Raw genomic sequence first — 26,267 nt, 5'->3', positions numbered from 1 at the left:
ATATATATATATATATATATATATATATATACAAGGTGTTTCCTGTAACGCGACGCACGATTTTTCTCCTACTTACAACCACCTGACAAAAAAAAGTTTAGAACAAAAGTTGAACGGTACAAGATGTACAGTAGGATAATTTTTTTCCACCGTATTGTAGAGAACATCGAGACGAATTCAAAACACACATTATATGATATTTTTATTAACATGTTACTCCATTTACAATAGTGGAAATGTGAACATTTAGCTTACTTTCTCGTCGTATTTGATTCTAAGATAGTGTAAACATAGTTGACTTCAGATTAGAAGCTAAATTCACATTTCCACTACTGTAAAAGGAGTAACATGTTAATAAAAATATCATATAATATGTGTTTTGAATTCGCCTTGATGTTCTCTACAATACGGTGGAAAAAAAACTATATGTTCCTATTTGTTTCATCCAAAGTAACCTTGATTTAGCTATGAAAACAAATAGTTTTCGAAATTTTTTTTATTCATACCTACTGTACACCTTGTTCAACTTTTGTTCTAAACTTCTTTTTGTCAGATGGCTGTAAATAGCAGAAAAATTGTGAGTCGCGTACAGGAAACACTTTGTATATATATTGTATATATAGAGACACTAAATTAAACACTGAATTTTTTTAAATGATAAATTTTAAAAACAAAAGAATTCTATATTAAATATTAATTTAAAAATAGATTTTAAAAGTTATGTAATATTACAAACATTCTGTGCATGAATCTATCTGATGATTTATCTATCCATGCACATATGTTTTCAAATAGACAAAACATAATAAGTTAAAACTCACTGAAACATCATCCTGAGGATATAGTACAAGTTCTCTTTGAGGATCATTTTGTAATAAAGTTTTATTCTTTAATACAAAATTTTCGAAATCTATGGGTTCTACCAGATGTGGTTTGTTCTGAAATAAAAACATTTTTTTAAATGTAAATAATAATAAATTGAAGTAATTAAAAATTAATGTAATCTATATACATTAAAACTTATAATATAAATTTTCAAAAATAAATACTAATTTCTTAATACTCGCTATGACAGTAATAATAAATTTCTTTTAAGAATAATATAAGTTTTTCTTAATTCAAGAAAATAATGAATAATGAATCAAGATATTGCAAGATACTATAAATGGGCATGTTCCAATGTGAATAACATCAGCTTTAAAATAACCAAAACTTAATGTCCTGAGACTGTTGTAAAGAAAAATAAAATAACAAATGTCATTTAAAAAACATTAATAAAAGATAAATCCAACTCTTCTTTGCCTCGAAATATTTATAATTAGCTCTGCATTTAATCAAGGACAATTATCACGAATGATGAATTAAATATATCATGAAGATCCTGATAAATGACCGGGGAAATATATCTTCAGTGATATTACTTGTTGCGTATCTACTGTTCGAGAAATGATAAAAAAAAAAATATCCAAAGAAAATCAAGCGGTAAAATGCATCGTGTCAAAGATACCTACCTGTACGGTGCTCTCGCGTACTACCTGTGAGACGGTCTCTCGTAATTGAGCGGCCATGCCCGGTTTACCCAGGCCACGGGTAAACTTTCTTTCGCTCATCCTCGCCGGTGACACATGGATCTCATCACCGTACGCCAACGAGAACAATCACGATCATCATGTGTGCTCATTACTTTGGACAATACTAACCGCTCGCTATTGTTGCAGCCATATTTACGCGGCTTCTAAGCTCACGTCGTAGCAACGCATGACAGTCCTCCCTACGCAGTTTACGTGATAGTACATCGCTGCAACTATATCCGGTATATATGCTTAGATATAAAATACTATTTAATCACGCTCTAACCTAAATAATATTCTACTACTAAGTACATGTAGCATAAACTTGTAACTTTATAATGTATGTATTGTAATGTAATTTATTGCTCGGACAAAGGTAAATAACTAGACATTTTGAAAAGTTTCTACATATTTTGCATACGCTATAAATTTACTTTGTTAATTGTATGATAATTTTCTTTGCGAATTTTAAATGTACATGCATACCTAACGTAATATATATTATGTGTTAAAAATCATACGTATGTAAATGTGTGTGCGCGCGTGTGTGTTAGAAAACTACACTTTGCTTTCTTTTACTTTTTTTTTGAGAATTTAATAAAATAAGTAAAAATTATGTAATTATAATTAATTGAAACATTTTTTGCATTTAGTCTTATATTTCAGTAAATTACTTCTTTTTTTATCGTGTTATGCGAAAGTAAGTGAGAATACTAAAATTAAATTTAAGAAATTCTTACTAATTATGTAAGTCAAGATACTTACACTTTTACATACATATAAAATGATCCCCTTCATTGCGTGAACACACAATGCGGAATGCCAACAGTGCCGCGTGCTTAAATTACGGCGTGAGGTCAAACGTTTACCTACAGCAACGTTTGCATAATTCGGTGTCGTCTGCTGTAGATGCCAAATGTGCAAATTAATTATTACTTTTTCCGAACTTTTGAACATTCATTGAACAAATTGAATGTGATCGAACGATCATGCAAATTTTCATGCATATTCGATGTACTCGTTGCATTTGTGCTATGCTGTAAATAATTGTCAATATATTCATTGAGACATTTAGGTTCAAAAGTGGCTTGATTCAAGGTGTTCCTTGCATTATATTATGGATGACGAACTGGAAGACAAGATTCTATATCAGGTAACATAAAAATAATTAAATGTAATTGTTTTTTCTTCTTTCGGAAAGAGAAGTGTCTAACACGTATTATATGTTCGGTCTATGATCTTCGTCTCTCGTGATTCGTATTCAAAAATAGTTTCGTTCAATTGCTTTCAGATCTTGACAATATAATTTACTTAATTTATTTAATTCTGCTTAAATAAATTTAAATAAAAAGTAAAATAAGTTTATCTTTTTTTAACCAATAAGAGAGATATGTGATATAGAGTATAATATGTTTACTGTTTGAAATTACCATTTTCTTTGTAATGTTTATTACCACTTGAAATTTCCGTTTTTTTTTTTTTTTTATTATAATCGTTATCATTAATTTTGTATTTTTATTGATAACAGACATATGTATCATACATGAAGCTAGTATCAAAGTTTGCAGTGGGTATTCCCACAGGATTAAATGCTGGCATAAATACTCCTTTGGGCTATTTTTGGAGGATCATGAGGGTTTACGCATTGAAACCAGAAGTATTAGTTTGTGGTGCAATTTTGGCAGTAATTCTATTTTATATGCAAGCTGTTGATGTATGGAGCCGATCATTATTAGGAAAAATCCAATATACACTTGGTCGTACTACATCAAAAGTAAATAAATTAAAAAATAAGCTATATAATAATTTATTATAACAAACATAAATTAAGTATTGTAAATATCCACTAAAAAATTACTTAATTACTTCAGTTACAAGTTTACTTGTCGTTTAATTATCTGTTAAGTACAACAAAAAGTAAAGATTGGTACTATATCATACTTTTTTTTTTAAGGTATCCAAGTTACAATTTTTAGTTGATAATTCTGTAAATAATGGGGTGAAGCTTAGTTGGGAATTAAGGCAAGGATACATTGCTGCATATGCTGTTCAAGGTCACAGAGCAAGTATGGAAGATCGCTTTGTTGTAAATGAAGATATGAATAATACAGGTGTATCTTTATTTGCAATATTTGATGGACATGGTGGAGAAGTAAGTTCAGAAATGTCTAACATATACATTTACATCTAAGTATAATAGGGACTTCATATTAATAATTTAATTATTTAACATTATTTTTCAAATAACATTGTAATTTCCAAATTTCTAAATTTATGACATTATATGATTATTGTCTTCCAAAATTGCAGATTAAAAACACAGGAATGAGGTAAAAATTCCTTATAATGGTAAAATTATACAGAATTAATAATATAATAGCAAAGATTAAATTATATGATAATAATATGAAATATGAAAATAGATTTCACTAATATTGTATTGTGTTTATTTATTCCTATATTTCATAAGTTACTATGTATTAGTTACTTAGAATGTCATTATAGATTAATATGAAATATCATTATAGTTTTGTCATTATTTATATGATTGCTTAGTTTATATAGAAAAATTTTAAGTATTACCACAACAGTGCATGCAATAAAAAAAATAATAAAATTGTATTCTCTACATATCAATATCTTTAGAAAATGATTTGACAATATGTAAATAATAGTTAAATTAAAAATCACTATTATTGTAATTCACTATCATTATTTTTATTTATAACAGAACAGATTATTAAAATATATTTTAATATATTATTGCCAGTTGTGTTTTAAATAGTATCAAGAAATATTTTAATAATAGTATACTAATGACATGGTAATATTCTAAACATATTTATTACTTATAAATATAAGACACTAACAAATGTTTTTATATTTCAATAGTTTGCAGCAAATTATGCACGTGACAAACTTATTCCAAACATTAATAAAAAAGTAATTGAATTAAAAGATATGATAGCTGGCAAAGCATCACATATATCAGAAAACACAAACAAAAATGAAGAAACAGAAAAGAAAGAGGAAAAAAGTGATACAGGACATCTTGAACGCAAAAAATCTTTTCGTAAAACTGTGAGCACATCATTGACAGATGATTGCATGAAGAAAAATGTTGGTGTAACTGATCCAGAACTACTTGATAAATTGGATAGCTTGCCAAGGCCAATAACAAGAGAAGTATGATTAATGTTAAATTTGATATCCTTTAATACTTAACCGGCTGGTCGGGTATTAATACCCATTTAAAAAATTTACGTAAACAGCCAGGTATTGATACCCATTTAGACTTTATTGTAGATCAGAGCTATTTTTAACTTATTCGGTAAATGGAACAAAATATATGCAGTGAACTATAATCAATCTGTTTCTCAAAGCATTACTATTCTGGAAGTCATTATATTGTGTAAGTTTTACATAAAAAATTTTAAATAAGTAATATTTATTCTAAAAAATGTTAAACAGACAGAAATGAAGAAAATATCGAAGAAATATGCGCAGATAATTTATTGAACTTATCAGTGAGTGATATTGAATACTACAATTCAAATTTTAGTGATAGTGATGATAGTAAAGATGAATTGTATTTTGTTCAAGAAAGAAATCGTTCACGATTTATGCAATTTTCCTATGAATCAGAGTGATAATGTCTAAACTTGGTTAAGTATCAATTTCATCAGCTGTACGTAGAATCCTTCAGTGGTTATTCGGGAGTGAAAGTTATGCCAAATTCATCAGATAACTCTCATTACTGACAATGTAAACTTATTTATAGGTGATGATTTTTTTTACTTATATAGTTGAAAAGTCAAATCGTTATTACGATCAAAATCGTGAAAAATTTATAATCTAACAAAAGTAGAAATATTACACCGTCGGAAATGAAAAAATTTTGTTATAATTTTAATAGGACAAGTGCGTAAAGTCGTTATTTGTCTACTGAACCATTTCTTGAAACTCCTTTTTTTCAAAAGTGATAAGCAGACAACGGTTTAGGCAAATCTAGCAGTCATGGCAATAATAATGAAAATTTATAAAATAATTCAGGTAGACTTCAAAAAGTTCGAACATCTCCTATTTTTAAGAAATTTTTAATACTCCCGAAAAAAAAATATTTCTCGATGAAGCAATTATTCCTTGGCGTGGAAAGCTAAATTTTAGAACATACGTGCAAAGTTAATAACCAAATATGGAATTCTCGTGCATGTGGTTTGTAAAGATCCGGTTACATATGTAATTATGGTGTATTGTGGAAGTGGACAAAAAATCGAAGAAACAATACTGTCAGTTTTTGGAACAATTATCTATGGTATTACATTTACTTAGATAATTATTATAATAGTGTGCAAATTGCTACAACTCTACTAAATTTGAACTTGTGGTATTTGTAGTACAATTCGAAAAAATTGAGGTATACAAGACTTTTTAAAAAATATAAAATTAGCTATAAGTGAAACATCATTTTTGAGAAAGAATGATATACTTATATGTACAAGTATGGAGTCCCAAGAAAACTAATGTGTACATGATATCTATAATACATTCAGCAGTCATGAAAGATTCAAATCGTGTAAATCGTCTATCTGGTAATTTTATTCAAAACCAGGACTGTATTTTAGTATAACAAATATATGAAACGCGTAGATAGGGCTGTCTAATACTTATCATATTGTAAAATTTTTCACGAAACAAAAAAATAGACCAAGAGAGTTGCTATATTCTTTTTAAATTGTGCCCCTTTCAATGCTTTCACAGTATGTGTTACATTAAATGGACAAAAAATTCCTGCACCGCGTTGTAATTCAATAGATACATAATGATGTTTTAGAAAATGATCCAGCTGAAGACATACGACTAGGACCATTTAATATTATTACCCCAAGGATTCCAAATATAATTATGATCCTCCTGGAAGATTATCAGAAGATTTCAAGAAACACAAGAATACAAAAATAATTACAGGAGGAAAGAAAAAATGTCCTCAGAAGCAGTGCAAAGTATGCGCTGCATCAAAAAAAAAAGCTTCAGTTTTACATACAAATTTTATGGTATTTCATTGCATAAAGGCTCATGTTTTGAGCGCTACCATTCATTAAAAAAATATTAAATATCTAGTTTTAGAGTTTTTGCTTTAGTAATAATAAATAATAAAAACGAATTTTTGGTATATCATAATTTATTTTATTATCTTAAAAATTTATATTTTGTGCCATTTTAAATAGTGTAAATATACATATAAATAACGTAAATCTAAATATTCGAATTAAATAAAATATCTTCAATCAGGGACTGTGAAGAGTAATCATATAAAATTTCATAAAAAAATGTTGATAAATATGAAAATTATAACAGAATTCATAGTTTACTTCCTCATTCTGCAAACTTACAAAATATTGCTGGCTGTCAATGAAAATTCACTCACTTAAGCACCGGCTGGTTAAGTATTAAAATAGTAAATATGTAAAACATTTTTTTTATTTTAATTGTAAGGTGAGACCATGTAGAACAACGGAAAGACTACCAAAAGTAGATATTACGAATTACCTGGATGGGAATAAAATAAACTATGGTAGATTACTAACTGATGAAGTACTGGCAGTGGATAGATTATTAGTTGAGGCTGCTAAAAAAAATATGGACGTAGCTGGTAATCATCTTTTTATAGTTATTTTCTTTATTTAAATTTAAGAATAATTTTCTAAAATTCATAATGTAGGTACAACTGCTTTAATTGCTCTCTTAGAAGACAATAAATTAATTGTGGCTAATGTTGGAGATTCAAGAGGTGTAATGTGTGATGGAAAAGGAAATGCTATACCTTTATCTTTTGATCACAAACCTCAACAAGTATGTAATTTGTATATATATACATATATATATATATTTAATAATGAAATATATTTTTTCATTTACGAAAGTAATTTTTAGGAAAGAGAAAGGCGGAGAATAAACAAAGCTGGTGGTTTGGTAACATTTAATGGTGTATGGAGAGTTGCTGGTATATTAGCAACTTCTCGAGCTTTAGGAGATTATCCATTAAAAGATAAAAAATTAGTGATTGCTGATCCCGATATTTTAACTTTCGATCTCAGTGATCATAATCCAATGTTTATCGTCCTAGCGTCAGATGGTTTATGGGATACTTTCACCAACGAAGAGGCTGTTGCGTTTATTAAGGAACGTATAAATGAACCACATTTTGGTGCAAAAAGTATCACATTACAAAGTTATTACAGGTAATATAAACCGACTTTATGATTTTTTTCAAATATCGATTTGAATTAGTTTTTGATTATGTATTTATTTTTTTTAACATATAGGGGTTCCGCTGACAATATTACTGTAGTTGTAATTAATTTGAAGGATCGTAAATACAGCATATCAGAGATTAAAAAAAATCAATAATTATTTAATTACACAATGAATTTGTTTTTTCCAAAGCAATTCTAGTCATTAATCATTTATTAATAACTAGTAAGTGTAAATTTGGAAAAAAATGAATGTATTCTTGTTTATGTCTTTATTGAAGTTTTTATTTTTTTATAGAGACAATTTTAGTTTTACTGTAATATCCATTATAACTATTTTTATTTATATATTACAATGTTTACAATATACTCTTCATTGATAAAATTTGAAAGAATTGAATTTAAAAAAGTTTTATTTGTTATATTTTTGAAATCAAATGTATATTGTATATTATACTATTAAATTTATTCTGTGAAATATTCATTTTTCTATACCATAGTATGATTCAAAATATGAATGCATAATTCATGTATATTTATATATATTATTAATTATTGTAATAATCCATATATATATGCATGTAACATATATATGTATCAGAATGAAAATTTTGATGTACAAACGAGAACATGCAATATTTATTTTTATATAAATTTGAATGAATGACTTTCGTAAATGAACAATTCAAAAATCACGTTTGAATATGTTATATAAAATAACTATTAACATTTAATATAATATTTTACACTTAAATAACTAACGATCGTTTGAATGTAAAAAATTCTGTACATTGAAAGTAATAAGTAATAAAAGTATATTTTGGTCTCGTTTTACATGGATTTTTTTATTCATAGCTTTATTTATAGTTACATGATATAATATGGTTATGTCACATTCACAACTATACAGTTTCTTTTACACATTTTGTTACACGATAAAAACGATACAATTAAAAATAATTAAAACATAATTGAGAAATAGTAGTATTAATTAGTAAATAATTAATGTTTGCATGATTTCAAAGTAATTTAAAAAATTATACGACTTATTATAAAAAGTTAAAAAAAATAAAAGTGACATCTTGTTACAAAACAGTAAAAGACATTTTGAGCGACAATAGTCATTCCAGTAAAAAAAAATTTATTATATTATATGAAATTCGGATTTCTTAAAAAAAAAATTAATTTTTTTGGTTCTCATCATCAATTATTTTTTATTTCATTTTATATGGTACAGATTTACCATATAAAACAAGACCTATATATAAGATATATATGTGAACATATTAAATTTAATTAGTTTAAGTAACGTTATTAGCATATAAACAAAAAATATTTACTTAATAATAATTACATTATAATATCTTTTAATATGGTATAAATTATAATATATATCTTAGTCAATGGTGCTATATATTTTCAAAATTTCTTTTATTCGTACCAAAAATTAATAATAAAAACATTTCTAAATTGTATACTTTATTTTATTATATAAAATTTGAAATACAGAAAATTTTATGGTATTCAAATAAATACATTTTGATATTTGTAAAGTGCAGTTAAAATTGGTCTTAAATATTGTACTATAAAATATTTATTCATTAAAAATTAATTCCACATCTGAAATTGTGTATATTTATTTAGATATCATAAGACAATCAATTTTTATATTTTTATAATTTTTTCAACTTTAATTTCAAAACCACATATTTATTTAGATATCATAAGACAATCAATTTTTATATTTTTATAATTTTTTCAACTTTAATTTTTTTTTAATTTTTTAATAAATTTTATAAAAATGTATTGGGTTGTCCAGAAAGTTCGTGCCGATTTTCGGTAGGTATTAGAACAGGTCTGAATATATTAGAATGTTTGAAAACAAATGACATATGCACTTATTCTAAAAAGTATAGCATAGATACTTCATATTTAGAAAAAAGTTTGGTTAAGGTTCATTAATATTTGTTTTACATGCTTTCAAATATGGAAGTAAACAAAGTGCATTATAGGCATTTGATGCTTTTCTTTCACCAAAAAGACAAAAATGCCAAACAAACAGCAAACAAGATGCGCTGTTTACGGTGAAGGTGTTGTAGCTGAAAGAGCTGTGCGGAAGTGGTTTTCTAGGTTTAAAGCTGGTGATTTCAACCTTCAAGATCAGGAACGCCCGGGTAGGCGTTCCACCACTGACGAAGATCAGATAAAAACATTGATCGAGAATAATTCACGCCATACGACACGTCAATTAGCAGAAATGTTAAAAATATCAAAATCCACCATTCACGAGCATTTTGTGAAGCTTGGACCGTTTTGATGTATGGGTACCTCACCACTTTACCGAAAAAAATCTGATGGACCGCATTTCAATTTGCGATTCGCTCTATAAACGCAACGAGGAAATACCATTTTTGAAGCAAGTAGTGATGGAGGGGGGGGGGGGTGAAAAATGTATTATTTATGATAATGTTGAACAGAAAAGATCTCGGGAGGGAAAAGCGGAATGAACCATCTTTAGCCCCAAAAGCCGGACTTCATCCAAAGGTCGTGCTCTGTGTCTGGTGGGATTGGAAAGGAATCCTGTATTATAAGCTTGTACCAAACAACCAGACGATAAATTCGGAAAAGTATTGCTCGCAATTAGACGAATTAGAGACAACAATTGATCAAAAACGTCCAAAACTAGCGAATCAGAGGGGCGTCGTGTTTCATCAGGACAATGCGCGGCCACATGTATCTTTGACTACTCGTCAAAAGTTATTGGAGCTTGGTTGGGATCTGCTACCTCACCCACCATATTCACCAGACCTTGCACCCTCAGATTTTCACCTATTTCACCTAGGTCATTACAAAATTCCCTTAATGGCAAACATTTTAACTCTGGTCGAAATAAAAAATCATGTTGAAAAGTTTTTCGCCGAAAAACCTGAGAGGTTTTGGAAGGATGGAATATTCAAGTTGCATGATATATGGAGAAAGGTTGTAGAACAAAATGGCAACTACATAAATTAATAAATGTATATTGAAATTTAAATGCGCTGCGTTTGAAATTCCTCAAAAAAATGGCACGAACTTTTTGGACAACACTATATATATATATATATATATATATATATATATATATATATATATATATATATATTTCTATTGGCTGGAAATGTAATCCTCATTATAATTTGAATACAAATTGAACTATTAGCCACATGTAATAACATAATAGAATATTAAAATAATCTATTTAAATATATAGAGAAAGACTAAAATTTTTAATTTTATAAAATCTTGAATTATAAAACATCATTAAATCTTTTTAATAAAATTTTATCTACTGTTTCTATGCACCTTATATAACGTTTAAATTGTAATAAATTTGTATTATTAACAAAACTAATGCAATTTTAGATAATATAAATCAATATAAAAATCATTTTATTTTTTTGATATACTTATATTAATCAAAGATATTTTACATTCCTGGTTATTTTTATGAATTATCAACACATTTTTAAAACATATAACATGTAAGATTATAACTAATTTTTAAAATTCAAATATTTAATTTGATTTTCTTAAATTTATAATATACAGTGGTATTCAAAAATTTCCAATGAAGTAAATTTTTTAGTATGTATATCAAAAATAATATTTAAACATTTTTTAATTAATATCAGATACATGGATATTATAAATATACATTTTATTAAATATAACAAATAAAAAATTTGTTATTTTGTATTAAAAGTTTCTAATCACTTCATTTTATAATTTTTATAATTCTTATATTTATGTTGTAAATTATTACTAATGTTTTATAATTATATTTTTTCTAATAATAACAGTATTGCAAAACATGAACACTACAATTATTATATTTTAGAATAAAAGATTTTTCTAGAACAAAATAACTGTGACTTTTGAATAACATTTTATAATTTTTAGTATTTGCAGTACTAAATTTACTATATTTTTGTATAGTAATTTTGTAAATAAATAAGTAAAACTATATATATAGTAAAACTATAATAATATTAATTATAATTTTTTAGATATTGCTTTTAAAATAAATTCTAAAAAATTTATCTGATTGAAAACTTTTGCATTGTAAGCATATCACTATATATTAAAATCACATGCATTATTTGTTAAAGAAGGCAAAAGTATTTTAAGGACATGAATGTTCTAAATTTTTTATTTTGTTTTATCAAATTTAGCTAATTTATAAGTAATTTTTTACATTGTACAATTTTTTACATTGTACACATTGAAAATAAATAAAAAAATATTACACATAGTATATTTCATTAATTAATTCATTTCAGACATATGTTTTCATATTTGAATTACTTTTTAACATAATTAATAATACAATTTAACTATTTATCAACTATTTACCAGATGCATATATTGCTTTAATTGGTATAAAAAGTAAGTACATTCTGTGTTATTTATAAAATTGAACATTTTTATATAATTTATAGTTTGAATATCTCTTTTATAGAAAAATTATACTCTATTATATTATATTATATTATATTATATTATGTTATATTATATTATATTAACAATATAAATAGATCACTCATGTCCAAAAAATTTAGCTATAAGTAATATATACAATTTTAACTGTTTGATATAAATTATTTTAGTACTAAAATAGTACTAACTAAGTCAATACGTATTGAATGAATGGTTGTATTTTATATATGAATGAACTATCTTTGATGTTATATATACATTATTTATATCGTAATGTTTGTTAATTATTAATTAAATGTCAACCAAGTATTTCAAAATCTTCATCAGATGTATCACATTGTGGATCTATATGTTCAAAATCTACAACTATAAAAAAAATTACTAAAATTAACTGTAACAAATGAGATTTCAATTATTGAATAAATTTTTTTTTTTTTTTTTTGTTAACATCATATCAATTTTGAAATACTTACAACTTGAAGCTGCTATTGCTTCTAAAGCTACATCTTCAGTTGGTGACCATTGTGCTAATCTCTCTGTGCACAATTCAAGCAAAGGTTGTTTTTCTGGTGCTATTAATTCTTCTTGAATAGATTTGCATAAAGATCTAAAGTCTTTTTCACTTGCACAAAAGAAACACTGAAATAAAACGTTATTTTTTTATTTTATAAAAATATATCTTATTTTTCATAAATTGTTTAACTGTCTAACTAATTCCTAAACAGTAATTGCCTAAGTAAGTCTTAAACATAAAATTATATACTAACAAGTGCTATAGAAGGATCTATTCCTGTAATAAGAATACGACTAGAAGATTTACAATGATAAGTAATATCCATTTCAATTTCTTCCTCTTCTAGTTTTCTACCAACACTACCTGATCTTTGTGTTGTATGAGGATCCAAATAAATTACTTCATTTCCTGTAAATAAGATTATAATTTGTAGACATTTTCATTCATGATACATATATACATATTTTTTTTCTTTAACTTAATTTAATTTTTAATTTACAAAAATACATACATACCGACACATCCTATGAAATATAATGCAAGATTGGGTTTTCCTCCTATTACTCCTAGAGATTGTGGAATTTTAAATGAAGTCTGAAAAATTATAGGTATGAATAATTATTCATAACTTCATCCATATTTCATGTCAATTTTAGTAATTCATGCAAGAACATTTATTTCCTTATTACTTTAAGACCATTAATGTAAATTGGATTAATCTCATTTAATCCAAGACGAAGAGGTATTAAAAGTAATAAAGGTTTCCATTGGCTAGGTGCTTTCAATGGTATATTATCATCAGTTTCCACTGTTGTACCTCCTTCTACTCTACATTGCTTTACTACAAATATAATAATGTTAAAAAATCAATTAAAAATACACATATTAAAATAAATAATTTGATTACTTACAAATGTCATTAACTATTAATGTATTGTCCAGAGCAACATGTATTGTAATTGAACTCCATTCATCAAACACAACTAATTTTCTAAAAATTAAATTTTTGATAAAATATCAAATCTTATATATAAAAATATTAAAAATATGACAAATATGTACTTTAATACTTGTGCTATTGTGTTGGGCCCAAACCATTGTCCAACTTCTTTTCCTTCTGATGCTCCCATTAATGCAATTTGGTGAATAGAAAAAGCGGCAGTTCTTTTATCTTCAAAACGTTCTAAAATTTTCAGGTACGTACTATTTCTGGTTTCTGGTGTCCATTGCCAATCTCTACCTATTTTTCATTTTTTAATATTTGAAAATTAAATGTTTATAATTAATCTATATAAAATTTTGCTTATGTCATAAAATTGTTTAATCAGAAAACAAATTTGATTGATAAAAATTAAGTGTATAAAATAATTATGAAAGTATTAAGTGATAAAATTAATAAATTTAAATTAAAAGTTACCTAAATGTAATATAATTAAAGCTTGACCAAGAACCATTTGACCACATCTTAACATGCAACCCCAACCTTTGTCAGATGTAAATGTAGAATTGTAACCACCAATAGGCACAAAATTTTTTCGATAAGTAAACCATAATTTGGATTTTATATCCCTACGAATTGCGTCCAGTTCTGAAATTTAAGATCTTACATATCTAATTTATTACAGATCCCCATTATAATTAACTATTAGACCTCTTATAGCATTATATTTTTTTCCAAGAATCCAAACTGGTTCATCTGTTTGTGGTATATCCTCTAGTTCTTCTGAAATATTTTGTGTGAAAAGACTATCCATTTTCACAGTATTTGTAATATTATTTATGTAATTTAAAATTCTTCAATGTATCATGGATAAAATGTTTTGTTATTCTATAATTATACAAAAAAGGGAATACAGCTTTCTTCTAAAAAAAAAAAAGGAATAGTTAAAATGAGGTTAAGTATTTGTCAAAGAATGATATTCCATATATATATATATATATATATATATATAATACAACCACCTTCAGCTTAAAACAGTATTCGTCATTGTTCATTGAGCGAAAATTTCATTTTCGCAAGAAAAAAAGAATATTATAATAATGCTATTTGACTTTAAAAGAATGTCAATAACGTCATGACATCAGCAACACAGCTGATTAACAGATATCTCGAAGATAGCATTTTAAAATAACATGAATTGTATGATAATATATTATATATATTGTATAAACGATATACATAAAATGTATAATATTATTTAAATTCAAAAAATTTTGTTCTAAAATTAATAAATATGTTCTTTATATCTGAACACGTAGATAGTAATTTGACAGTTTTTCATTTCACTTTGAAAGCTAGAATGGGATATTCTATTACGAACTAATTCGCTCTAGAATTTTGCTCGTATTTGTTCGGTATAGGATATACGTATACATAGTATATGCGTACGTATATATTTAGGGATAATATATACATTTTTAATATATAAAGTATGTAAATATATAAAAATATATGTATTATAATTTTAATTTGTTACATTTAAATCTTTGCACGCATGTATAAGTTTATAAGAAACTATACAAATGAGACAATTTTTTTTATTTCTCGTATTCATTGTAACATATTTATTTGTTTTGATTTAATAAGGAAAACTGTTTCTTACATCATAGAATTCGTATATTATAAATGTGAAATACTGCATGTATGTTTATATTTCAAATACTCTTTCTTTACGCTAGATGGCATACATTCTCATACAAAGTAATTGAAAGTACTTGTGCTCAGTTATTTATTTATTTATTTTCTTACATGCGATATTTATGTTTACTATTATTCTTTATATATTACATATATACAGGTCAGGGATAAAGATTTTTTTACTGTTTTGAATCAAATAATTAAATAATTTAATTTGATAAAAATAAAAATATTCAACAAGAACAAAAAAAAAATAATAAAATTTTTATTTCCAAATTTATTTTCTTAAATTTTAGCAGTTCTTATGAATTTACAGGCAAAATTTTAGATAAAAAATTTTGTTGAATTACTTAAATTCATTATGTAGTATAATTCATCTTTTTCAATTACAATGTAGTTGAAAACTCTTATGATGTACTTGTATCTCTATCTTACGATAGCTAAAAGTTAAAATAAATTAGCATTTGTAACTATAATATATTCCGTATGGAATTTGCACGTGCTTCCTCATTTGAAAAATTGTTATTACAACTGCATAAATATATATATATATATATATATATATATATATATATATACATATATATTGAAATATTATGTAACGTTGTTTCATACTATCATTGAATAAATTTTTTTATACCAAAAAAAATATAAAATTATTTTTGGTAGTTTCTGTATTATTAAATATAGTTGAAATAATTATTATGAAACTAAATAAAATATTTCAGTCAGAAAATATATGAAATGTAAAATGTCAATGGTGATCTAACGGAAGTAAGGAAATATTTACGAATTGTTACATTGCATAATATTCGTACAATCACAAGTGTGATAGAATACTCTGATTGGCGCATGACAGAACAAATTTTCAGTTTCCTGTATGTTCAATTTCTATCTGCACTCAGTTGACTATTTATCCATTTGACGTGTATGTTTATTTATTTCGATCAGTTATCATCTTTTAACGTGCAACATTTTGCAGAATTTTCTATTGATTTTTAAGTAATGTGATAAACATATTTTGTAGATTTTTCGTAATAATATAATTAAACAAAAATCAAGTTTTTTCTTTCGTTGTAAACTTGTGAATATGTGATAATTTAAATTTTTGTGACATTTATGGATCTGTTTCCAAGAATTAAAAGTTGTAAGTAAATGATAAAAATAGAATATAAAATAGTGAATTTTTAATATCATTATTATAAAATAATTGTAATTCAGAAATAAATTTGTAACGAAGAAAATAATTTACACACTATAATTTATGTTAAAATAATTTATACATAATTTTTAAAATACATATTGAATACAACATTTTATAAATTAGAAATTAAAATTTATTAACATGTAACAATTATTATTCACAATTTTTCAATAGAAAAAAGTGAATCAAACTAATTTATTAGTAAAATGCAATGGATTGACATAAATTTATTTTTAAATACAGGATTAACATAAATATCAGTTACAGGATTAGCATAAATTTATATTTAAATAATAATTAATATACAATGAAAAAGTATTATACAAAATTATTTATTTATTATACTATTACTAGATTATAATTAATATATTACAAAATATGTAAATTAATCGATGACGGTAATACAATACAATTGTTTAATTTGATTAAATACAAATAAATGTTTTAATAAAACTGAATTATGTTTCATGAAAAATGTTTGCTTAACATTGACATATCCGATGTTAGATCGAATACTAGATTAAATACCTTTGATCAAATGCACACCTACTGCAACGATTGTTTTTATTAATAAAATCTCTTGTAATGTCGTTCCCTTTTATAAACTAGATTTCCTTGAGACTTTCTATGGACTTTCTATTATAATACCATATATAAATGCCTATGTCTAGAAATCTTTGAATGAACAATTATTTATTATTAAATGATTGTTATTTTTGCAAAATATAAATTAATCTATTTCTCTTATACAATAGAAAATAATTAAATTGTTAATAAATTCAATTAATAAATTGTTAATAAATTCAAACAATAAAAAACACTACTGTATTAAAATTATCAATTTAAAATTATTAATTTATTATTTATTTATTTATAAAATTATTATTAATTTAGTTCGATTAAATTTGATTATTATGCTACAATATGTTCCAAAAATTTCTATTACTTTATTTATCTTTATTTTATATTATATATATATTATTTTTCTTAAGCAGCTCTTTAGAAAGATTTTATTTTTTTGCATTTGTCATTGAATAATCTAACAGGAATTAATTATCAAATATATACCACAGCACATAATCATTTGTCAACTATGGTGTTTGAAAGCTTGAAAATATACGCGATATGACTCACTATTGTTCATAATTCATAAAGTTTGGCATTCTTCTATTTTTCGCAATGCTAAAAAGATTATGCGTTTATGTGATTTTGTGATTATGTGATTATTGCTCAGAAAACATATAATTATGTAATACGTAATTACAATAATTATCGTTTAATGAACTTTAATAAATAAAAGTCTCATGTAATACAATACAATTGATTTCTTTTTATCAAATGTACATTTACATACGTATACTTTTTGTTATATAACTTTTTACAAGATTAATATACTTTTAACTGTCCGTCTGTCTTTCGTAGTATAGTGAAATAATTTGAATTTAATGCAAAATCAAATTAATCAAATTAATGAAATAAATTGGCTATATGAAGATACCCATTGTCAAGTAACAAATTAAATTTTGCGCAATTTCAATTACGTTTCATTAAATTTATAAGTTGTATTATATATGTTTAATTTAAATAAAATACGTATCAAACAGAAATTTAATTTTTTATTCATAGTTAAACTTTATTACGTCTAATTTAACAATCAACCAAAGTAGAGCAATCAAATTTAATGTGTAGCGGAAAGTGTAGGGACATACACGAGATTAAACGGAATGTAAAAGTAGGTGTTCTCAATAGGTTTGTCTAGTTCCAATTGTGCGAGAACAATATCCTGCAAATCGAATCTCCGATCCGGTGTGATCTAATATACAATCTAATATAATCCATCTAAATTTACAGATGCTTCGCTAGTCCAGAAGTTAATAAACACGATTTTGTATCACTTTCATTTCAATAGAAATTATAATATTAGTAGAAAATGTAAATATTATATAAAATGACGTAAATAATGACAATATTTGAATTATAATTGCAAATACTTTATTCCAAAATTAATAAACGCAGACAAATTTATTCCAATAAATTCCTGTCTATCCCTATGTAATCAAAATTTATCTTGATAATACGTTTAATTAATTTTGTCTCGACACAATAAAGAGATTTATCTGTTTGTTCAATCAAGATACGGTCGAAGAGCTAATTATATTAATATTTATAATATAAATTAACGCTATATTATGGGATTTAGTAGAAAGATAATACAAGTACATTTTTTCTAACGCATTAAATGCAAAAAACACGTATGTATGTATTTATCTAGAAAATTTTAATAATAAGGTATAGTAATATGTTTAAAAACATACAGATTTCCCTACTAGAATAAAATTAAAAATTTTATCATTAATTCTACTTGTTCTCTAAATCTATTAATGAATAGAAAAAAATTCTTCTATTTATACAAATAGATAATATTCATTTATTTTTACTTTTCATTATATGTGTTAATATATTTTGTGTCAATCATTGTAAACGTAGATAATTTAAATTTTAAATGATATATAAGAATAGAATTATGTAATATGATTTAAATACTAAACATATATATGTCATTATAACAATTTCCACAAATAAATAACATAGCTAATAATAGTAGAACAAAATATTTGATTAAATTCGTTCCATTTATCGAAGATAGCATCATCCATTATACAAATAGTAAAAAGCAAAAAATAGATATAAAGATAAAAAGAAAAATAAAATAATAATAGAAAAAAGAATTACTAACAATAAGTGGCTATACTGCATGGCTTGATAAATATTTTAAGGATTTCAATCAGTGGATCTAGTATATTAATAAATTTGTGAACAGAATTGACATAGACTAAATATTTTAAAATATAAATTTTTAAATATTATTTTAAAATGAGAAAAGTATTTCAAAACTAATATAAGTATGTATTTATGTTCATAGAAAATAAAATTTAAAGAAATCATTGCAGAAAAAGAAAATTTTCCGAACAATCACAAAATTGTAATATATCCTTTCAAAAAAAAAGAGATAAATGTTATTTAATAAATAATTTTGATTTTGCAAACATATATCGTTAAATTTTTTTAAAAATTTGTTACGTTCTTTTTAAGCATATATGATAAATACACTTACGAATAAAGTGGGAATTGTATTTATAGACAATGAAATTTTTGAATAGTAAATTAATTTTTTATGTACACATTTAATAGTTCCTTCTTTATCCATAAGATTCTGAACTAGAAGGTACAAAATGAAAGTGATATAGTGTGCGATCAATAATCTCCAAACGCTTAGTTGGAAGCGTAGGCTTACCGTTCACGTTCACATCATAATAATCATATTTCAGACACGATTGCGAGCACACCTCAGTGACACCGCTAAGTTTAAAACCCTTTATATAACTTGTACACGCTAAAATATCTCTTGTTCGTGAAGTATATTTGAATATAGTTGAAAGTTAATAAACTAAAGTAACAAATTTTAATCAAAATATTAAAATCATAGTGATATTAAAGTATATTATAGTTAATTCAAGATAATAAAAAAAAAAATGAATTCTATTAATTATCTCTAAATTAAATTTAAAAAATCGTGAAATGTTGTGAATATAGTTATTATAATTCTCATCTGTGACAAGTCGTAAATTCTGTTTTGGTATAAACGGATTACGATGAATATTTTTTTATTGGATAGTAAAATAAAATATGTTTCAATTAAATTGTGAATTGATCAAGATTGATTCTCATCTGATGAAGTTTCAAACCAGGAAAAAAAATCAAAAATATTTCTTTTTTAAGTGCTTCAGTTGTACAATTTATGAACAGGTTTGTAATAAAAAAAAAAAAAACACATATTTCTGAACGTAGTTTTATCGTCAATATGATTAAAAGCCTTAAACATCGTACTAGAACCATTAAACATGCGCGAAATACTTACACGTGTGTCACAACTGTTGCTCTGTGTAACAGGTTGTCACGTTATTTACGGTAAAAATGCCTTGGTAAAAATGTGTCAAGAAAACATGTACGGATTCTAGTGTACTTGAAAAATTAATTTCATATTCAGACGAGGTATCGAAAACATAATTCGTTGAATTGTTTGAGACAATGGGAAAATGTTTTTAATCACGACATGTTAAAGTGCACAACACTGGAACTCGGCAAAGTAGTCTGTGTTGCCCTCTGTCTAATGAAAAGAAAAAGTAACTTTAAATTTATTGATTAATTTTATAGTAATAATTTCTATTAATTTGTAAATGAAATAGTTATAATACTTATTTTACAGTATAAGACAGTATAAGATGATCGTAACAACATGTATATGTATAGTATATATATACATATTGCATATGTGTACATTGTCTGCTAAAGTACGGAACTTTCTACTTTCGAAATATTATTGGGTCACTGCTATTAGTTATGTGTAAAATCGTTCTTTGATATTGATATTTGGTTATTATGTATATTGTTTAGTAATCAGGTAGCACATAGAAGTCACTTTTTTTATAAATCGTAATATTAGCTATTAACATGCTAAAAATTAATTAAATTCCGTACGAATATTAATAATTTGTTGAAAAATTTACGTCTTATTAAATAAAAGATAATATTAACTGCTTACCTTGTAAAACTGATTCGTGATTAAAATTTTTTAATCTTTAATCTAATATTTAGTGTGTGATTCTATACGGTTTTATTTTATGTATTTTAGTATTTTGATGAATTAATTTAAATTTTTAATGATATCTATACATTTTGAAAGGAGTAATAGCAAAAAGCAATAAATAAACAATTAAAAATTTTTTAATAAACGATTTAAAACATTTATTAAAGTGTTGATTTATTTAATTAAAAAATATATAATAAATTTCGGATAAGATTATAATTAACCATCTTGTTGTAAACATTGTAAACGAAGATACGTTTCAGAAGTGTTTTATAACTTCGTGAACTTTCGTTTAAAATCTTAAAAAACGATGGAGAGAGAGAAATCCTCGGTCGATTTTGCCAAGGATACTGAATACGGAACGTGAGTATTGTTCTTTTGCAACTGCTTCATTGCATCGTAATATTATGGTTGAACATTATTCATTTCTGGTGAGATTATTAACAATTTTATAAAATTATTTTCTTTTACTACAGATGTAATACAGGATTTGAACACGTTGACATATAATTCCATTACTTTTCTGAATAATACAATCAGCTTGAAGTATATTATTGTTTAAAAATTCTTAATTACTTAAGAAATCATAGAAATTGTATTTTCGAAATGTGAAATGCTAGAATTTATAATATTGGTGATTTTTTTTAGTGTCAAATTTAAAGATGAACACATATCATCTTGGAAATTTTGGAAAAAAAGAAGATACGTGGTCGGAGTATTGGCGTTTTTCGGATTTTTTACATCATATATTCTTCGTGTAAATTTAAGCGTAGCCATTGTTGCAATGACCGCAAAGGTTCGCAAAATCGATGAAAATGGAAAGGAATATTTTGTAAGTAAAGTGGATTACAAATTTAAATATTTATAAGTTAAATGATGATCTATAAGTTATTTATAAGTTAAATAATTTAAATATTTATAATAAACTTTTTAAATTTCACTCATTCAAAAGTTTTTAGCATATATCTGCATTATATTGCAAAAATAAAGATAAATGGCGCTAAAATTTTATCACAATTCAAACGAGATAATTGATATAACGTGTAATTACTAGATCAACGAGATAAGTAATAATTACTAGATCAACGATATGACAATAATGTATTAATGCGTAAGATTAAATTGAAAAGTAGTTCTTATCAAATGTAATATAATTATACAGAAACATACGTATTCTTATCATAATATATGATATTTTATCAGTTATATCATTTAGATTATCATTTACATTACTTTGTAAACATGTAATTGATTGCTGTTTCATTGCTTTTTTACATAATAACAAAAAAATTGTTTATTTAGGATTTTCATTTAAAGTTACATCAATATATTTATTTATTTTGATCTGTTATTAAATTTCTATTTATTTTTTCTTAGTTAAAAATAAATTAAAAATGACTACATCTGATAATAAATATTTAGAAGTTTATGAAGATATAATACTACATAAGATAAATGAATCTTGTTAACTTTGATCATTTTTAAATGTATTCAGGGTGCTTTTTACAGGAACAAGAATTCGATTGGGATTCGAAAACACAAGGATTGGTGTTAAGTTCTTTTTTCTATGGATACATAAGTACCCAATTATTAGGAGGATGGCTTGGTGCGCGTATTGGTGGAAAAAGAGTTATTGGTCTTGGAATAGCAGTTACAGCTTTTCTTACGATTATCACACCACCCCTGGTCAGAATAAACGTTTACATTCTACTTGTTCTACGAATAGTAGAAGGAATTTGTGAGGTGAGGTAAAAATTACAATATTAAAATTATTATGATATTAATTATACATTCATTTTTTAAATTATTATTTAAATCTCGACTTAGTAGGTATTAATTCTGAAAAATAATGATCAAAAGAATTGGTTCTTAAAAATAATTTCATCTTAAGTCCTATTATTAAAATAATGTTTTCTTCTTGATTCTGTATCAGATGTCCTCCTCATTTCATTTATTTTAAATAAGTAAGTAACACTGGAATGTTGGAAATATATATGAGCTTATAAAAATGTCACATAATCTGTTTGACATCTTTTATAGTATATTTTCTATTCTTCTTTATGCCCCTAATAATCTTTTGCCGAAGATAAAAAGTGAGAAAATGTGCATATAAAATAGCAAATAAAACGCACTCAATATACAGAATGAGTCACAAAAAATAATATTCTTATATGTATATACACCGTTATTTGTTTTTGTATTGAAAAATTTTAACAATTAACATTCTCAAATATTTCAACATCTTAACAAATTTAACTTTTTATATTTCTTGGAAAATTATAATAGTATTATAATAGTAGGAATAGATTTTTCCCAAAGTTATTTTTTACGAGGTTTAAATCATTGATGTTTTTGAAATAGTACGATGTAGGTATTTTCAATCCCACTGCATCGTGATTGATATAAGGACGAATTTATCAACTTTTAAACTTGGTTATTCGTTCAATTAATGAAAACATTAAACTGTTCAAATCGTTCTGTCAATTATTTTTGACAAAAACTTATTTAAAAAAATTATTTTTGATAAAAACTTAATTATTTTTTCTATTTTATGTATCCTACATATTTTCTATTTTATGTATCCTACATATCTTGAGAAATATTTTTATATCTGTATCTAACTTTGCCCCAGAAGATTTTTTAATACAATCAACCAGTATAAGAGTCCGGTTTCTCGTGACTCACCTTGTATGTAAAATAATTGCTTTTACACATAATATTATGCATTCGCTATCAGAGATATACATATATAAAATACATTAACGTATCGTTCATTTTATGTATTATATATTATGTTTTCTTTTTCCATTTTAATAAAAAAGAATAATATAATAAAATAACAATATAATTTTATAGTTTTTTATTGCTAAAATAATTTCTATTCATTTGAATTTAGGGTGTAACGTATCCTTGTATACATGCAATATGGGCACAATGGGCACCTCCATTGGAAAGATCGAAATTAGCAACACTTGCATTTTCCGGAAGTTTTTTTGGAACTGTATTTGCGATGCCAGTTGCCGGTTTGATGGCTGAATATCTTGGTTGGTCTTCCGTCTTTTATGTTTTTGGAGCAGCTGGTGTTATTTGGTTTTTTTACTGGTGGATAGTTGTGAAGGATAAACCAGAGGACGATAAATCTATTTCCAAAGCCGAACTCGAATATATTAAAAGTAGCCTTGGAAATTCAAGCAAAGAAAAAGTAAGTTTGTTCTAAACAATAATATAGTAATTATTTATTTTAGGGTACTTTTTACTGGCAAGAACATCATTTTGAACTTTTGCCTGTACATGTTACGATAGATAAATGTATATAAAGAAAAGTTGCCTAGAATAATGACCTTGATAATATATTTCAAGGTCATTGAAATCAGTGAAGAATAACTAAATCTAAAGTAAATAATTGTTAATAATATAACAATTCAAAAAAATTTTTTTATTAATTTATTCTTAGAAATATATATATATATATATATAATTTTCATCCGATTTTTAAATATTATTATCAATAATTTTCTTTATTTAAAAACTTTTTTTTAAGTAATTAATTTTACTATTCAACTTTTATGTCTTTTTATAATTAATATATGTATAATGTATAATTATAATTAATATATGTATAATTATAATTATATATGTATAATATAATGTTACATTTACAGAATTTTTTTGATTATTTTGTTTTATATAGAAAATTACACATCCATGGAAAGCTATGCTTACGTCTCCACCAGTGTGGGCAATTGTTGCAGCTCATTTTAGCGAAAATTGGGGGTTTTATACGATGCTTACTCAGTTACCAACATTTATGAGTGGTGCGTTCAATTAAACATTTATTTGATAAACATATAATATTAAATAAATTATATAAATTATACTTAAGTAATCTATTTTTAGATGTACTCGATTTCAAATTGGATAAGACTGGATATTTATCTGCATTACCGTATCTAGTTATGACTCTCGTTGTTCAATTTTCTGGACATTTAGCAGATTATTTAAGAAGAAAGAAAATTTTAACGACTACGCAGGTATGTCATTAAATATTTATTATCTTGTCATTAAATTGTCTTTACTCTAAAAACACTTTTCTTTTTACAAATTTTTTTTATAGATCCCCATTAAAAGCATTTGAAAATAAAATATTTTCAAAATAAAATATAATAAATAAAATAACATTCTATTTATATTTTAGTAATTTTAGTACATTGTTTTCAAGTGCTATTTAAAATTACATATAATATATAATACAAGTATAAGATGCAAAAATTTTGCAACTATAATACTTATTTTGTTGCAGGTGCGTAAATTATTTAATTGCGGAGCTTTTATATGTCAAGCGATATTCATGACGTGTACAGGTTTCATCTTAACACCGGCAGGAGTAGTTATTTGTATAACTTTAGCAGTTGGCCTTGGTGGCTTTGCTTGGTCTGGATTTGGGTAATTTTTTTCGAATTTTAAATGTAAAAATACAAAAAATGGAAGGGAAATAAAATATTATAATTTAATTATTTAAAAAGTTAAATAATTTTTTATATTAACATTAAATGTGCATATGTATATATATATATATATATATATATATATATATATATATATATATATACATAAAGTCAAAATATAAAATTTTTAAATTTTTAATTAATTTTCATTAACAAATTAGTGAACGACGTTAGATATGTATATTGTGTCTTTAACTAATTTGCCAAGAAAATTGCACATTTATTTATTTATAATATAAATTATTTTTAATATAATAATATAAATTATTATTAATATAATATAATAATAATATAAATTATTTTCTTTAAAAATTTATTAATATTAAATATATTTTTTTTTAAATTTATTAATTATATACACGGTGTTGCACGTAATTGTCGCCACGATTTTTCAGACACTTCTGATTGTGTGACAAAAAATGTTTTGAACAAAAATTAATCAGTTTCTAGTTGGCTA

General features: G+C 24.7%; 4 protein-coding genes across 11 annotated transcripts in view; 2 read left to right on the top strand and 2 right to left on the bottom strand.

The window, feature by feature from the left end:
• Positions 1 to 767: 767 nt before the first annotated feature.
• On the bottom strand, positions 768 to 1,644 carry LOC122537403 (dedicator of cytokinesis protein 11-like). The gene is made up of 2 exons (XM_043670525.1): positions 1,512 to 1,644; positions 768 to 938 (listed from the first exon to the last, which is right to left on the bottom strand). Exons 1-2 carry the CDS (start codon positions 1,608 to 1,610, stop codon positions 768 to 770), a joined length of 270 nt encoding a protein of 89 aa, XP_043526460.1. The 5' UTR covers positions 1,611 to 1,644.
• Positions 1,645 to 1,718: 74 nt separating this feature from the next.
• On the top strand, positions 1,719 to 8,163 carry LOC122537404 (protein phosphatase 1L). Of its 4 annotated transcripts, none has more exons than XM_043670529.1 (9): positions 1,719 to 1,813; positions 2,670 to 2,724; positions 3,100 to 3,345; positions 3,526 to 3,723; positions 4,464 to 4,757; positions 7,068 to 7,224; positions 7,294 to 7,424; positions 7,506 to 7,813; positions 7,898 to 8,163. In XM_043670529.1, exons 2-9 carry the CDS (start codon positions 2,689 to 2,691, stop codon positions 7,980 to 7,982), a joined length of 1,455 nt encoding a protein of 484 aa, XP_043526464.1. In that variant the 5' UTR covers positions 1,719 to 1,813; positions 2,670 to 2,688; the 3' UTR covers positions 7,983 to 8,163. The 4 variants fall into 4 exon arrangements, with proteins under 4 accessions (XP_043526464.1, XP_043526462.1, XP_043526463.1 ...); XM_043670527.1 differs by having other exon boundaries at positions 1,727 to 1,813; positions 2,647 to 2,724; XM_043670528.1 differs by having other exon boundaries at positions 1,730 to 1,813; positions 2,639 to 2,724.
• A 4,414-nt stretch (positions 8,164 to 12,577) lies between these two features.
• LOC122537406 (cysteine protease ATG4B) lies at positions 12,578 to 14,946 on the bottom strand. 5 transcript variants are annotated; one of them, XM_043670534.1, is made up of 10 exons: positions 14,775 to 14,946; positions 14,467 to 14,678; positions 14,233 to 14,403; positions 13,878 to 14,055; positions 13,727 to 13,806; positions 13,505 to 13,656; positions 13,331 to 13,409; positions 13,069 to 13,223; positions 12,775 to 12,940; positions 12,578 to 12,667 (listed from the first exon to the last, which is right to left on the bottom strand). In XM_043670534.1, the coding sequence occupies exons 2-10, from the start codon at positions 14,567 to 14,569 to the stop codon at positions 12,600 to 12,602; spliced, it is 1,152 nt and encodes a 383-aa protein (XP_043526469.1). In that variant the 5' UTR covers positions 14,570 to 14,678; positions 14,775 to 14,946; the 3' UTR covers positions 12,578 to 12,599. The 5 variants fall into 5 exon arrangements, with proteins under 5 accessions (XP_043526469.1, XP_043526467.1, XP_043526470.1 ...); XM_043670532.1 differs by having other exon boundaries at positions 14,778 to 14,946; XM_043670535.1 differs by having other exon boundaries at positions 14,467 to 14,675; positions 14,778 to 14,946.
• Positions 14,947 to 21,472: 6,526 nt separating this feature from the next.
• Positions 21,473 to 26,267, top strand: part of LOC122537405 (vesicular glutamate transporter 2.2) — a 5,922-nt gene continuing 1,127 nt past the window's right edge. Inside the window, exons 1-7 of the mRNA XM_043670531.1 lie at positions 21,473 to 21,668; positions 21,954 to 22,137; positions 22,815 to 23,048; positions 24,202 to 24,507; positions 24,997 to 25,120; positions 25,203 to 25,336; positions 25,606 to 25,748. Coding sequence (XP_043526466.1) covers positions 21,616 to 21,668; positions 21,954 to 22,137; positions 22,815 to 23,048; positions 24,202 to 24,507; positions 24,997 to 25,120; positions 25,203 to 25,336; positions 25,606 to 25,748 — 1,178 coding nt within the window. The 5' untranslated portion in view covers positions 21,473 to 21,615. The remainder of the gene's footprint in view (positions 21,669 to 21,953; positions 22,138 to 22,814; positions 23,049 to 24,201; positions 24,508 to 24,996; positions 25,121 to 25,202; positions 25,337 to 25,605; positions 25,749 to 26,267) is intronic.

This window comes from Frieseomelitta varia, unplaced genomic scaffold (assembly GCF_011392965.1).
Source record: "Frieseomelitta varia isolate USP_RPSP 00005682 unplaced genomic scaffold, Fvar_1.2 scaffold_907, whole genome shotgun sequence".
Classification (NCBI taxonomy): domain Eukaryota; kingdom Metazoa; phylum Arthropoda; class Insecta; order Hymenoptera; family Apidae; genus Frieseomelitta; species Frieseomelitta varia.
This window is presented reverse-complemented; position numbering and strand designations above follow the sequence as displayed.